The sequence below is a fragment of the Lagenorhynchus albirostris genome, chromosome 3 (genome assembly GCF_949774975.1).
Source record: "Lagenorhynchus albirostris chromosome 3, mLagAlb1.1, whole genome shotgun sequence".
Classification (NCBI taxonomy): Eukaryota; Metazoa; Chordata; class Mammalia; order Artiodactyla; family Delphinidae; genus Lagenorhynchus; species Lagenorhynchus albirostris.
Window position 1 is genome coordinate 106993565 of NC_083097.1, and position 16526 is coordinate 107010090.

The following is a 16526-nucleotide window of genomic DNA, read 5'->3' on the forward strand; positions in this document are numbered from 1 at the left end:
ATGCAATTTTAAAAAATCATTTTTAATGACTTTTATTTTCTTATTTAAACATGGGCTTTATCTGTAATTCAATTTAAACAGAGACTATTCTGTGGCATCTTTTTAGCATGCTGCTTATCTGGTACTTTGGAAAACCTTTGTTCTTAAATTGTAAAAATAATGAGTGATTTAAGTCTAAAAGTTCCACATTCTTAATATTTCATTGCACCTCTCTTCTTCTTCAGAATAACATTAAACAGATTTTGTAATTACTGTACCTTCACAAAGTTTTAAGATTTTTAGCTCAGGCAAAATTAATCCTGAATGTCTTCCAGGTTCTAATTAATGTTATGGTCAGCAATCTGCTTTAGTAATTCAAGAAGTCCCCTCAGTTTTTAGTTTTTTGTATATCTGAGAATAATTTGCCTTGAAGTGAAATCTCTTCTTTTGCAGGCAGATCTATATATTGGGCATCACGGAGAGAAAATGCTAGAGAGCTTTTGTAAGTGGCAACATGAAGAATTTGGCAAAAAGAATGATATACATTTAGAGATGTCAACAAGCTGGGGAGAGGACATGACTTCAGTGGATGCAGCTATACTTATAACAAGGTAAATTTTCCAAAGTCAATTAAATGACATTCTTAATTTGATGGCCATGCTGTTAATCCTATTAATCCCTTCATAGAATGCTTTTATTCCAGATTTTCTGTTCCAGAAAACTTTTGGCATAATGCTGTTAGTCATTTCCCTCAATTCATAATAACTGATTTCTTAACAGCCACATATTGGATGGTATATTGACTAAACATTTAGTTAATTAATTTCAAAAAAAATTAACCTCAATTTTTGATGTGAAGATGTAGCCAATGATGATGATAAGTGAAAACGCTGGTGAATTTTGGTGGAACTTTGAACTTATGAACCTACGTGGTATGTTTTTCAGTCATCACCATATAAAGTATCCCGTATATTAAATTGAGCAATTGATAGACTTTCTGGTTCCATCTGAGAAAAAAGTTTCAATTAAGTCTCTAGCTAATTAGTTTTGAGCTGTATTATGAGTGTCCGTACTACTCAAACATTTGTATTGCAGCACTGAGTGTAAATATAAGAAGGTGAAATGATGAGCAACAATTAACTCTCTATGAGCACTCTGTATGAGTAATTATTTACAAGTTTGTCTTGCTTAGAGCTAGTAAAAATGAATGGTAGTTCACTGTTAACTAGCAATTTAATTTTAGTATCAATAATGTTGAAATTTCACATCTCAGAATACACAGTGACATTTAAACATGATTTTCTGTAATGAATCTATTGAATTTGTGATAGCTTCTTGTTGCTGAATTGTATAAAAACTATTCTACTTATAAATAATTCATAAAGATGAAATTATCTCTATGCAAGAACACAACTGGACTTCCATTTCCAGCTTTGTAGGTGTACCTGATACTGGACCTCTGCAATAAACAACCATAAAACTGGAACACATTTATGAAGCAACTACTGGCAGTTACTGGAGAATGAGCAGTGCAATCTCTGAAAGAAGGAAAATTTCCTAAGTAAGCCCCACAGCCAAGCCAACTTTTTGCCTGGGGACAATTTTTTGACTGACAGCAAGCTGGAATCTAGGTAGAGCACAGTGGTCCTGCTGAAAGCACCAGAGAAGAGGATCCTTTGTGGGCAGAGGTGCCAAGAAGTCCTTGTGCAGATCATCTATGAGGACTTTGCAAGACTGGTCTAAATACACAGAGATAGAAACTACCCAAAATTTATCAGGGTGCTATGGAGTTTGGCTGTTAAAAAGGTACTAGAAATTGAGGAGATTTGGACCACAAGAGTGGAGCAGCCTTATTAATACCTTGTCATCACTCCTGGCATTTATCTGAGAAAACAGAAATGCTGTGCCTACACAGTAGGCACCATGATCCAGAGAAATGCCCTCTCTTGAACTGTCCTAACAAAGCCTAAAACCAAGTCCCAGTAAGGTATTCATTCAGAGGAGATGGAGTTTGGAGGTTGAGTCCCACCAGTTTACAAAAGTTTGGGAATCATCTTGAGCTTTCGGTAGATCCTCCCTACCAAGGAATAAACTCAAACCTACCTACATTCAGAGTGAGGAATAAGTAAAACAAGAGACAGCACTCTTCAGAGGAAGATAAGAGAATCTTGAATCTCTATATCATATACAATGTCTGGAACATAATGAAAATTAGCCAAGCAAAAAAACATGAAAATGTGACCCATGGTCAAAGAAAAGTAGTCAGTAGAAACTGACCCCAAGGTAGCTTAGAAGTTGGATTTACCAAGTAATGTAAATACTGGACCTCTATCATTGGAATCTCAAAAGAGAGTGAGAATGGGTAAGAAAAGTATTTGAAGATGTAATGGCAAAATTTTTTCACAAATTTCATGAAAAACAACAACTTAGAAACCTAGGCATATCATAGAAAAATTGGTCAAAACCAAAGATATAGAAAAAAAAGTGAATTGGCTAGAGTGAAGGGATACGTTACAGAGAAAACAATCTTAAGATGGATAACTGACTTCCTGTCAGAAAAAAAAGCCCAGAAGACAGTAAAGTGATATCTCTAATGTACTGGGGGGAAAAACCCTATCAACAAAAATTCTTAATGAATTCTTAACGGTATTTTCTTAATGTATGAAAGTGCATCTACATACACATACATACACAAAAAGTCTATAGCTAACATTACAATTAATGGTGAAAATCAAAAATTTTTAAGACTGGGAGCAAGGCAAGGATGTCCACATTTACCACTTCTGTTCAGTATTGTGCTGACAATCATAACCATAATCAGTATATTAAGCTGGCATGGGGGGTATAAATACTGGGAAGAAAAAATTAAAAGTGTCTCTTCACAGATGGCATGACTTGGTACAAAGAAAATTTAAAGCAATCTAGGAGAAAAAAATGCTAGAATTTATAACTGAATTTTATAAGGCCACAGAATATAAAGTCAATTTAGAAGAAAAATTGTATTTATATATGGTAGAAATAAACACTTGGGAAAATTTTACAGTAACTTCCAAAACCATGAAATATTAATAATTTAACAAAATAAAATATCTACACAGCTATACTTAGAGAAATTAAAGATCTAAATAAAGATTTATTCAATGGAAGACTAAATATAGTAAGTCCCCTAGATACGAACAAGTTCCATTCCAGGAGTGCATTTGTAAGTTCAATTTGTTCGTTGAGTCTGACAGAGTTAGCCTAGGTACCCAACTAACACAATCGGCCATATAGAACTGTACTGTAATAGGTTTATTATACTTTTCACATAAATAATACTTAAAAAACAAACACACAAAAAAAGAAAACATTTTTAATCTTGCAGTGTAGTACCTTGAAAAATACAGTGGTGCAGTACAACAGCTGGCATACAGGGGCTGACATCGAGTGAACAGGCAAGAAGAGTTACTGACTGGAGGAGGGAGAGGAGGTGGGAGGTGGTAGAGCTGAAGGATCGTCAGCAATAGGAGACGGAGGGCAAGCTGTAATTTCATTCACGCCTGACACTGATGGCGAAGGTTCTGGTTCCTCGCTGGATTCAATTCTATCTACCCTCTAGAAAAACCAATCCACTGATGTCTGGGTAGTAGCTCTTTTTTTCTCATCATAGATAATACGGTAGCACTGGATTGCATTCTGAACGGCTGCTGCAACTTTCGCGCACTGTTCTACGTTCAGGTCCTGTGCCTCAAAAACTAAGAGTGCCTCCTCAAATAAAGAAAATCCCCTGCCATTTCCTGCATCGTGAATCTCTTTGGTTCTTTAGTTACTTCTTCTTCCTCTTGTCTCTCTTTATCCTTTCTCTGGGCCTCAAATTCCACCAGGTCTTCTTTAGTAAGCTCCTCTTGTTGCACAGCAGGGAGTTCAATGAAGTCGTCCTCTTGCAGATCTAGCTCCATCTTCTCCCTGAGGGTCGCTAAGTAGCTGAAGACCTCTTTGGACTCCTCATCCACCTTCTCAAATCCACAAAAATCGTGAACAAACTTCAGGCAAAGGTTCTTCCAAACCCCATTCATGGTGATGGCTGTAACCTCACACCAAGCAAAGTCAATGTTTTTTATGGCCTTGTAGATGTTATGCAGTAGTCCTTCCAAAATTGTCGCAAGGTTGTTCCTGATTCGTCAGTCGCCTTTACTGCCTGATGAAAAGTGTGACATAAATAATATTTCTTGAAAGTTTTTATAACTCCCTGGTCCATAGGTTGGATAAGCGACATAGTATTCAGTGGCAGATGCACTACTTTGACGTTGGGATAAAAGTTATCCACGAATGGGTGGTGGCCTGGAGCATTTTTGAGCAGCAAGAGAATGTTGAACGGGACGTCCTTCTCCAAGCAGTATTTCTCTACCTCCGGAATAAAGTGGTGGAAAAACAGTCCTGGAAAATGGCCTGTGTAACCCAGCTTTGGAGTTACTCTTCCACACAACAGGAAGAGAGCACTTGGCAATGTTTTTAAGGGCTCTTGGTTTCTCTGAATGATAAACTAAGAGAGGCTTCAACTTCATATCACCAGAAGCATTGCCACCAAACAACAGTTAGCCTATCCTTTGCTGCTTTATAGCCTGCCATCAACTTTTCCTCCTTACTGATGTAACTTTGGTGTGGCATCCTTTTCCAGTACAGTCCTGTCTCACCCAATTAAAAACCTGCTCAATTAAATATGTGTCTTCATCAATAATTTCTCAAAGCATTTCAGGAAATTCCTGAGTATCTGCACTTGCTGCCTCACCACTTACTTTTACGTTGTGAAGGTTGGCTCTAGCGTTGAACCAATGAAAACCAGCCATGGCTGGCATTAAAAGATGCGCCCTCTGATTCTTCACCATGTTTCTTCTTCAAGTCTTCATAAAGCCTTTTAGCTTTCTCTTGAATCAGCATTAAGCTGAGAGGGACTCCATGCTGATGCTGGTCCAGCCTCCACACACTGAGAAGTTTCTCCATCTCCTCCATCACTTTTCCACACTTCTTCGATATTATTGTTGACATCATCGGCACAGCAGACTTCACATGTTCCATGATCTTGTCCTTGTTCTTTAGAATTGTTCCAGTGGTTGAACGATTGCTGTTATAAGAGTGAGTGAAGTCTACCATCTTTTTGCTTTCCTCCACTCTCTCAATTATTTTCACTTTTATTTCCATCGGTATCACTTGGTGCTTCTTAGTAGTACCAGCTGCATCACCGCTGCTTTTATGCTTGCTTCTGGACATCGTGGGCTTGAAATAAAGATACTGTACTACTGTACTCTGTACAGTACTGTAGAGCAAAGTATACAAAAGCAGAGCCAGTTGTAGAGGATGCATGCACATGACAGCATATGCCAGACATGTGAAGTAACTTATGTGATTGGACATGCGAACACACGTTCACATCTTTGAAAGTTCTCAATTAGAAGGTTTGTATGTAGGGGACTTATTGTGTTGTCAAGATGTCCATTTTCCCCAAATTGACTTATAGAGTCACTATAATCCCAATGAAAATCTCTGCAGGCTTTTTGTGTGTGTGTGTGTGTAGAAATTATAGTCTGATTCCAATATTTATTTGGGACAGGAAAGGACCTAGAAGAGTCAAAACAATTTTGTAAAAGAAGAACAAATTGGGTGGACTTACACTATCTGATTTCAAAACTTACTATAAAGATTTGGTAATCAAAACATGATGGCTTTGACAGAAAGTTAGCTATAGAAATCAGTAAAACAGAATAGAGTCTGTAAATATACTCACATATATATGGTCAGTTGACTTTCAGTAATACCACCAGCATAATTCAAGATGAAAAGATAGTCTATTCATCAAATAGTTCTAGAACATCTGGATAACCATTTGAAAACAATGAATCTTGGGGAATTCCCTGGCAGTCCAGTGGTTACGACTGCACTTTCACTGCCATCCCTGTTCAAGGAACTAAGATCCCACAAGCCAAGGGTTGTGGCAAAAAACAAACAAAAAAAACACCCAACCCTGCTTGAGTGATGTTAATTCATAATGGATCATAGAACGCTACAACTATAAAACTTTTATTAAAAATGAAATCTTCATGACTGTGGGAAGGGCAGTGATTTTTTAGATTGGATACAAAAAATCATTAAACAAAAATTATTAAAAATAATCGTTTGGGCTTCTTGAAAATTAAAACCACATGATGTCCAAAAACATTGTTATGTAAATGAAAAGACAAGCTCCAGAATTGGAAAAAATAGATGCAATACATATATCTATTGAAGAATTTGTATGTATATGCTTATTTACATATATATATACAATAGATGAATATTTAAAACTTTAAAACTCAATAAGAAGGGTGATCAACTATATATGACCCGTTTTTATCCAAACAGTAGCTGGTAATCTTGAGTTGACTATTTGACCTCTATGAGTCACATTATTATGAGGATACTAGTACAGAGTGAAAAATATAAGAACTTGTATAACATCTAACATATACTGAACATTCAATAATTTTTTCCAAACATAAATAATTGTATAAGATACTGTTCAAGCTTTTATTAATGTGGACAACATACTATCAAAAATAACTTTTGTTATATTATTATATAATAAATGTTTTTAATTGTTAGTTGGTCAGCCCTTGGTTATTATTGCATTCCATATTATCTTAGACACAGTTAAGAATCATCTGCTGTGGCTGAAAGTATTCTCTAGTGATTGAGAACATTTGATGGGGTTAGTTTAATATATTAAATATTACTAGTATTAGTTTTATGAACAAATTAAGGTTTAAATTTAAGTGAGAAAATAATATATAAAATTCCTGACATCTAGGAATTGTGAAACAAGTATGAGTTACCTTTTCTTCTTTTAGCTCTTTATATTCAGTGAAAATTTATTTTATAATTTACACTTTCCATTTCTGTAGAATGAGCCTGCCTTACCTTGGGATTTTTACTGTAAGTTCACTGAAGAGTTCAATAAAATACTGACACTTTCAATGTTTTATATATTTGAAAGAATGTAAGTCTACCTTGTATACCAACACTATTGGATTTTTACTAAATTATTTATTTTAAATTTAATTTTTATTTTATATTGGAGTATAGTTGATTTACAATGTTGTGTTAGTTTCAGGTGTACAGCAAAGTGATTCAGTTATACATAGACATATATCTATTCTTTTTCAGATTCTTTTCCCATATAGGTTATTACTGAGTAGAGTTCCCTGTGCTATACAGTAGGTCCTTGTTGATTATCAGTTTTATATATAGTAGTGTATATATGTTAATCCCAACCTCCTAATTTACCCCCACCCCACATTTCCTCTTTGGTAACCATAAGTTTATTTTCTAAGTCTTTGAGTCTGTTTCTGTTTTGTAAATAAATTCATTTGTATCATTTTTTTAGATTCCACATGTAAGTGATATCATATGGTATTTGTCTTTCTCTGTCTAACTTACTTCACTTAGTATTATGATAATCTCTAGGTCCATCCATGTTGCTACAAATGACATTATTTCATTCCTTTTATGGCTGAGTAATATTCCATTGTATATATGCACCACTTCTTCTTTATCAATTCCTCTGTCAATGGATATTTAGATTGCTTCCGTGTCTTGGTTATTGTAAATAGTGCTGCTGTGAACAATGGGGTGCATGTATCTTTTCGAGTTACTATTTTCTCCAGATATATGCCCAGGAGTGGGATTGCTGGATCATATGGTAGCTCTATTTTTGTTTTTTTAAGCAACCTCCTTACTGTTTTCCATAGTGACTATACCAATTTACATTTCCACCAACAGCACAGGAGGATTGCCTTCTCTCCACACCCTCTTCAGCATTTATTGTTTGTAGACTTTTTTTTTTTTTTTTTTTGCGGTACACGGGCCTCTCACTGTTGTGGCCTCTCCCGTTGCGGAGCACAGGCTCCGGACGTGCAGGCTCAGTGGCCATGGCTCATGGGCCTAGCCGCTTCGTGGCATGTGGGATCTTCCCAGACCGGGGCATGAACCCATGTCCCCTGCATCGGCAGGTGGACTCTCAACCACTGCGCCACCAGGGAAGCCCCTGTTTGTAAACTTTTTGATGCTGGCCGTTCCGACCACTGTGAGGTGATATCTCATTGTAGTTTTGATTTGTATTTCTCTAATAATTAGTGATGTTGAGCATCTTTTCAAGTGCCTTTTGGCCATCTGTATATCTTCTTTTGAGAAATGGCTATTTAGGTCTTCTGCCCATTTATTGACTGGGTTTTTATTTTTTTGCTATTGAGCTGCATGAGCTGTTTGTATATTTTGGAGATTAATCCCTTGTTGGCCCATCGTTTGCAAATATTTTCAATACTTTCTCCCATTCTGTGGGTTTTCTTTTCATTTTGTTGATGATTTCCTTTGCTGTGCAAAAGCTTTTAAGTTTAATTAGGTCCCATTTGTTTATTTTTTTTCATTACTCTAGTAGGCAGATCCAAAAAGATATTGCTGCGATTTGTGTCAGAGTGTTCTGCCTATGTTTTTTTCTACGACTTTTATAATATCCAGTCTTACATTTAGGACTTTCTTCCATTTTGAGTTTATTTTTGTATGTAGCATTAGAGAGTGTTCTAATTTCATTCTTTTACATGTAGCTCTCCAGTTTTCCCAGCACCGCTTATTGAAGAGACTGTCTTTTCTCCATTGTATCAATATATTCTTCCCTCCTATGTCATAGATTAATTGAACATAGGTGCATGAGATAATTTCTGGACTTTCTATCCTTTTCCACTGATCTATAAGTCTGTCTTTGTGCCAGTACCATACTGTTTTGATGACTGTAGCTTTGCAGTATAGCCTGAAGTCAGGGAGCCTGATTCCTCCAGCTCCGGTAGTTTTTTTTTCCTCAAGATTAATTTAGCTATTTGGGGTCTTCTGTGTTTTCATAGAAATTTTAAGATTTTTTGTTCTAGATCTGCAAAAAATACCATTGGTTATTTGATAAGGGTTGCATTGAATCTGTAGATTGCCTTGGGTGGTATAGTCATTTTGACAATATTGATTCTTCCAATCCAAGAACATGGTATATCTTTCATTCTGTTTGTGTCATGTTCGATTTCTTTCATCAGTGTCATATAGTTTTCGGAGTACAGGCCTTTTGTCTCCTTGGGTAGGTTTATTCCTAGGTATTTTATTCTTTTTGCTGTAATGGTAAATGGGATTTAAAAAAAATTCTCTTTCTGATATTTTGTTGTTAGTGTAAAGAAATGCAACAGATTTCTGTGTATTAATTTTGTATCCTGCAACTTTACCAAATTCATTGATGAACTCTGCTAGTTTTCTGGTAGCAGCTTTAGGACTTTCCATGTATAGTATCATGTCATCTACAAACAGTGACAGTTTTACTTCTTCTTTTCCAATTTGTATTCCTTTTATTTCTTTTTCTTCTCTGAGTGCTGTGGCTAGGACTTCCAAAACTATGTTAAATAAAAGTGACAAGACTGGACATCTTTGTCTTGTTCCTGATCTTAGAGGAAATGCTTTCAGCTTTTCACCATTGAGTATGATGTTAGCTGTGGGTTTATCATAGATGGGCTTTATTATGTTGAGGTGGGTTCCTTCTATGCCCACTTTCTGGAGAGTTTTTACCATAAATTGGTGTTGATTTTTGTCAGAAGCTTTTTCTGCATCTATAGAGATGATCATATGGTTTTTATTCTTCAATTTGTTAATGTGGTGTATCATACTGGCTGATTTGCAGAGATTGAAAAATCCTTGCATCCCTAGGGTAAATCCCATTTGATCTTGGTGTATGATCCTTTTTTTTTTTTTTAATTTTTTTTTTTTTTGTATGATCCTTTTTATGTATTGTTGGATTTGGTTTGCTAGTATTTTCTTGAGGATTTTTGCATCTGTGTTCATCAGTGGTATTGGTCTGTAATTTTCTTTTTTTGTGGTATCTTTGTCTGGTTTTGTTATCAGGGTGGTGGTGACCTCATAGAATGAGTTTGGGAGTGTTTTCCTCTACAATAGTTTGGAATAGTCTCAGAAGGATAGGTGTTAACTCTTCTCTAAATGTCTGACAGAATTCACATGTGAAGCCAGCAAAAGTCCTGGACTTTTGTTTGTTGTGAGTTTTTCATCACAGTTTCAATTTCATTACTTGTGGTTGGTATGTTCATATTTTCTGTTTCTTCCTGGTTCAGTCTTGGGAGATTGTACATTTCTAAGAATTTGTCCTTTTTTTCTAGGTTGTCCAGTTTATTGGCATATAGTTTCTTGTAGTAGTCTCTTATGATCCTTTGTATTTCTGTGGTGTCCATTGTAACTTCTCCTTTTTCATTTCTAATTTTATTGATTTGAACCCTTTTCCTTTTTATTTGATGAGTCTGACTGAAAGTTTATCAATTTTGTTTATCTTTTCAATGAGCCAGCTTTTAGTTTCATTGATCTTGTCTATTGTTTTGTTCATCTCTATTTCATTTGTTTCTGTTCTGATCTTTATGATTTCTTTCCTTCTACTAACTTTGGGTTTATTTGTTCTTCTTGCTCTAGTTGCTTTATCTGTAAGTTTAGGCTGTTTGAGATTTTTCTTGTTTCCTGAGGTAAGCTTGTATCACTATAAACTTCCCTCTTAGAACTGCTTTTGCTGCATCCCATAGGTTTTGTTTCGTTGTGTTTTCTTTTTCATTTGTCTCTAGGTATTTTTTGATTTCCTCAGTGAGCCATTGGTTGTTTAGTAACATATTGTTTAGCCTCCATGTGTTTGTGTTTTTTACAGTTTTTTTTTTCTTGTAGTTGATTTCCAATCTCATAGCATTGTGGTTGGAAAAGATGCTTGATGTGATTTTAATTTTCTTAAATTTATCAAGCTGCTTTATGGCCCAGAGTGTGATCTATCCTGAAGAATGTTCCATGTGCGCTTGAAAAGATTGTGTGTTCTGCTACTTTCAGATAGAATGCTCTATCAATATCAATCTAGTCCATCTGGTCTAATGTGTCATTAAAGGCCTGTGTTTCCTTGTTGATTTTCTGTCTGGATGATCTGCCCATTGATGAAAGTGGGGTATTAAAAGTCCCCCACTATTATTGTGTTACTATTGATTTCTCCTTTTATGGCTGTTAGCATTTGCCTTATATATTGAGGTGCTCCTATGTTGGGTGCGTATGTATTTACAATTGTTATATCTTCTTGGATTGATCCCTTGATTATTATGTAGTGTCCTTCTTTGTCTCTTGTAATAGTCTTTATTTTAATGTCCCTTATGTCTGACATGAGTATTGCTATTCCAGCTTTGATTTCCATTTGCATGGAATACCTTTTTCCATCTCCTCACTTTCAGTGTGTTTTTGTTGCTATATTTGTAGTGGGTTTCTTGTAGACGGCATGAATATGGGTCTTATTTTTGTATCCATTCAGCCAGTCTATGTCTTTTGGTTGGAGCACTTAATCTATTTACATTTAATGTAATTACCGATGTTTATGTTCTTATTGCCATTTTGTTTAATTGTTTTGGATTTTTGTAGGTCTTTTTTCTTCCCTTCCTCTTTAGTTCTCGTCTCTTGTGATTTGATGACTATCTTTAGTGTTGTGTTTGGATTCCTTTTTCTTTTTTTGTGTGTATATCTATTGTAGAGTTTTGGTTTGTGGTTACCATGAGCTTTTGATATAGTAGTCTATATATGTACAAGATTGTTTTATGTTGCTCATCTCTTAATTTCCAATGCATTTCCAATATTCTGCATTTATACTCTCCTCACTATTGCTGGTTTTGATATCATATTTGTGTGCAGATGGTTTCCTAACTTTACTGTATGTTTACCTTTACTGGTCAGCTTTCCCATTCATAATTTTCTTGTTCTAGTTGTGGCCTCTTGTTCTCTGCCTAGAGAAGTTCTTTTAGCTTTTGTTTGAAAGCTGGTTTGGTGGTGCTGAATTCTCTTAGCTTTTGCTTCTCTGTAAAGCTTTTGATTTCTCTGTTGAATATGAGGAAGAGCTTTGCTGGGTAGAGTATCTGTGGTTGTAGGTTTTACCTTTCCAGCACTTTCTGTTATTGTATGTTCTTGATATCTCTAGCTCTTCATTACACATTTCTTGTATCTTCTCAGTCTGTGTCTCCATTCTTTTCCTGAGATCTTGAGTCATCTTTACTATCATTACTCTGAATTCTTTTTTGGTTAGATTGCCTATCTTCACTTAACTTAGTTGTTCTTCTGGGGTTTTATCTTGTTCCTTCATGTGGAACATATTCCTCAGCCATCTCATTTTGTCTAACTTTCTGTGTTTGCAATTTCCATTCTGCAGGCTTCATAATTGTAGTTCCTCTTGCTTTTGGTGTCTGTCCCCTGGTGGGTGAGGCTGGTCTGAGAGGCTTGTGAGGGCTTCCTGATGGGAGTGACTGGTGCCTTTGCACTGGTGGGTGGCGCTGGGTTTCGTCCCTCTGGTGGGTAGGGCCATGTTAAGGGATGTGTTTAGTGGCAGTGTGGGCTCAGGAAGACTTAAACAGCTTATCTACTGAGAGTGGGGCTGTGTTTCCACCCTGTTGGTTGTTTGGCCTGAGGTATCTCAGCATTGGAGCCTACAGGTTGTTGTGTGGAGAGCCACTTCTTTGTGGCAAAATGGAAGCTTCCAGAAGACCTCATGCTAATAAGTACTCCCTGGTACCTCTGCCGCCAGTGTCTGTGTCCCCACAGTGAGCCACAGAACTCTCTGTTTCCCCAGGAGACCCTCCAAGACCAGCAGGTAGGTCTGACCCAGGCTTCTATGAAGTCTCTGCTTTTTCCCCTGAGTCCCAGTGTACACGAGACCTTGTGTATGCCCTCCAAAATGGAGTTTCTGTTTTTCCCAGTCCTGTGGAGTTCCTGTGTTCAAGCCCAGCTAGCCTTCGAAGCCAAATGCTCTGGGGGCTCCTCCCAATGCCAAAGCCCCAGACTGGGGAGCTGGACGTGGGGCTAGGAACTCTCATTTGTGTGGGACAACCTCTGCTGTATAACTATTTTCCACTTTGTGGGTCACCCACCTGCAGGGTATGGGAATTGATTGTATCATGGAAGCACCCTTCCTACCATCTTGTTGTGGCTGCTTCTTTGTCCTTGGGTGTAGAATATCTCTTTTGCTAGGTTCCAGTCCTTTTGTCGATGGTTGTTCAGCAGTTAGTTGTGTTTTTGGTTTTTTCGTGAGAGGAGGTGAGTTCAAGGCCTTCTCCTCCACCATCTTATCTCTAACCCCACTCAAAACACTTTGCATTTGTTGTCAGGCCACTAGCATTCAGCTTTGGAGCCCACTCCTCGTCAATAGAAACTCTTTCTGGGCTTCTATTTCAACATGACAGTGGGACTCCAGAGGGCTTTGGTCACCTCTTCTGAAAGTTAGCCAAAGAGAAGCTTGAGGGTGCCTGGCATCTCCTGAAGATGCAAAACCAGTGTGGAGGCTGTTCCCTCCACTGGGACATACCCCAAGATGAGTGGGGTAAAGCTCTGGATGCTGTGGAAGTCATGGTGGCCCTGGAGAACAACCTGAACCAGGCCTTTTGGGGTCTCTAAATAATTTATATTGGACTAACTTGCATCCCAAACTCTGTTATTGTATAAGGTCTGATATTTGTTACATAATGAAAATGGAATGGTATTTAACTTTTTCAAATGGTCAAATATATGAATGTTTAAAAAAGAAATATAAGCCAGAAGATAATTGCCTTTTATTTCAGGTTAATATAGATATCATCTCATTTCATTTCCTCAGAGTTAAGCAGGTTGATGGGTAGAAAAATGGTGAGAAAATTAAGTGGGTCATAGTTATTAAGACCTAGAAAAAGGAACAGCAAAATTAAATGCAGAAAACTGTTATAAAGTATTTCAAATAAAAAGGAAGTTTGAAGCATGAATGGAAATTAGCAAAGCATGTAAGGATCAAACATTCTGATATAATAAAAAGTATGTTGGACAATGGGGACAAACATACATTTAATCCCAGCTAGCCTAGTTATGAACTGTGTGACTTAGCAAATTGTTTAGCTTCATTGATCATTAACTTTTCATCTGTAAAATGGGTATGATAATACCATTTCACAGGATATCTGATTCAATAGAGATGATATACCTAAATAACCTAATATGCCTGACCCATAGTAAATACTCAATTAAAATAGTTACTATTTTGCCACTTTTGATTCTAATATTAAAGAATAGGGAATGGGACGTACAAAGGAAGGAGGCATAAGCAAATATGTTTCTGTTCTTCTGAACTACACATGAAGACTTTCTGACTCTAGCTTGTATTTCTGCAAGTAATTTCTTTTGGTCTTATGCCCATTTATGGACTAAAGAACAACATTGAGAAATTATTGGACCCACTATTGGTATTCACAGCCAATTCCAGTGAATGGTGACCCCCAAGAATTTTTTTAAGAATGTAATGATCTGATACTTTGATTAGTTGGAGGAATCCTCCATATTATCAGTTTCTCTACAGAGAGTTTATATATAGTATGTTTATGAGAAGAGAAAAGAGCCACAGGAAATAACTTTAAGTATAAAGAATAAGAGTGGCATTTGCTCCTGTATAGCTTTCAGCACATTTTCTGTACTGCATAATTGTCTTTTTTTCCTGTGAATTTTTGAGCTTTCTTTATGTACAGAACACTAAAAATTGTTCAATGACTTAAACTATACCTAAGTTTAGACTGACAAAAATCTGGCACCATCATTTTCATGTCTAATTATGTATAAGATAATCCTTGACTAAATAATTTTAGAAGGAAAAAACAAATTAATAGCACTTAAATATATATAAAGATGTTAGTCTTTTCTAAAGGATTATAAGCAAAATACAGGTCTAAATCTATTTAAAGTTATTTAACAAATAATTAAAATTTAATCCTTTTAGTGCATATTTTTTCAGCTCTCTGCTAAATTATATTGTTAAAATTGTTACAATATATTTTAAAAACATGCATCTTTTTTATGGTAGAGTTTCTCTTAATGGCATTTCAGAATGACAGGGTAGCTTTGGAAAGAGACTATTTAAAATCATTTTATTGTGGGGGGGGTCCTCTAAGAAATCAGCTCATACTAAATTTATCTTGTTTATGGCTTTAAGTGTGTTTTATTTGAATAAGTTTAACAAATATTAAAGTTTACTTAACTCTACCAAAAAATTTTTTATGAATTGCTTTTGAAAAATAATAGAGCAGCAAATAATGCTGTTAATGAGTGATTACGATTTTCAGTGAACATGTAGACCTCATTTTTAATTTTTAACCTGAATGTCATGTCATATTTTATAATAATTTTATATGACAGTCTTCTTAAATATACTTTATTTTATTATAGTACTAAATATTTCTGAAAAAAAATTTTTAGTGCTGTATACAATCTCTAGTATTATTTGTGATCACATAAGCTATTGTATAGGCTTATTTCAAACTTCTAACTTGTATTGTCCACCACTCCAATATAGAGAAGTTAGATTCTCAGAATGCAGTAACCACAAAGGGTTTTTATATATTTCTCAGCTGATAAAATCTTCCTTCCTTATCCTCACAGTAGTTGGTTTTAGAAATAATGCTTATGAGACTACAGTGGATGATAATCATAATTTGCTTACTGATTCATATTTTTCTCTTCTTATTAAAAATGCAACACATTATAGAAATTTTAGAAGTCCAAGAATAAAGATAAAACATGAGCCTATAATCCCACTACGTAGGAATAATTATAGCTAACACGTTTAAGTATATTTCTCCAGTTTTATTTCTCTATATTTCTTTAGCCAAAAACATATATTTATAAGATTTGGAGCATATTCTACATGCAAGTTTTGTCTCGCCCTACCAATACCATGACATTAATTTCATTCCTTACTTCCAATGCCACTTTTTCTCTTCAGAACTCTGAAAATAAAGAATCCCCTGCATCCATTATATATTTTTTTTATGTTTCAAAGCTTTAAAAGCCTAACTCCTCTTCATCATTACCTTCCTTGTTGCTAGCCTGCCCTAGCAGTGTAACACAAGTATTTTCTTTTTAAAACAACGTTGTATGATGTATTTCATATATTAAAAAATAATAATAATACAATTAACACCTGCATGTTCACCCCTCCATGTACAGAGCAGAACACTAACATGGAGTTGAAGTCCTCATTTTATATACTATTTTATAATACATATTTTCCCTTAAAATTCTATTCCAAACATTCCCTTGTCCTTAAGTACTTCTTTAGGAAATATTGTAGAATAATTCTCTCCCCCCACCACCAAAATAATGCATGAACATCTGTGGTAGAAATTGTCTAAAGGTAACCAATGTTTAGTTGGTGTGTGTATAGCATGAACTTTGTTTCATGCTATACACAGTTTTCTTTATATTTTTAAAATTAATTATTTATTTTTGGCTGCGTTGGGTCTTTGTTGCTGCACATGCACTTTCCCTGGTTGCAGTGAGTGGTGGCTACTCTTTGTTTTGGTGCGCAGGCTTCTCATTGCGGTGGCTTCTCTTGTTGCAGAGCATGGGCTCTAGGCACGTGGGCTTCAGTAGTTGTGGCACGTGAGCTCAGTAGTTGTGGTGCATGGGCTTAGTTCCTCCGTGGC

At 35.9% G+C, this 16526-nt stretch overlaps 1 protein-coding gene across 1 annotated transcript in view; it reads left to right on the forward strand.

The window, feature by feature from the left end:
• ADAMTS19 (ADAM metallopeptidase with thrombospondin type 1 motif 19) overlaps nt 1–16526 on the forward strand; it is a 281951-nt gene that overhangs the window by 69529 nt on the left and 195896 nt on the right. Inside the window, exon 6 of the mRNA XM_060146233.1 lies at nt 433–590. Coding sequence (XP_060002216.1) covers nt 433–590 — 158 coding nt within the window. The remainder of the gene's footprint in view (nt 1–432; nt 591–16526) is intronic.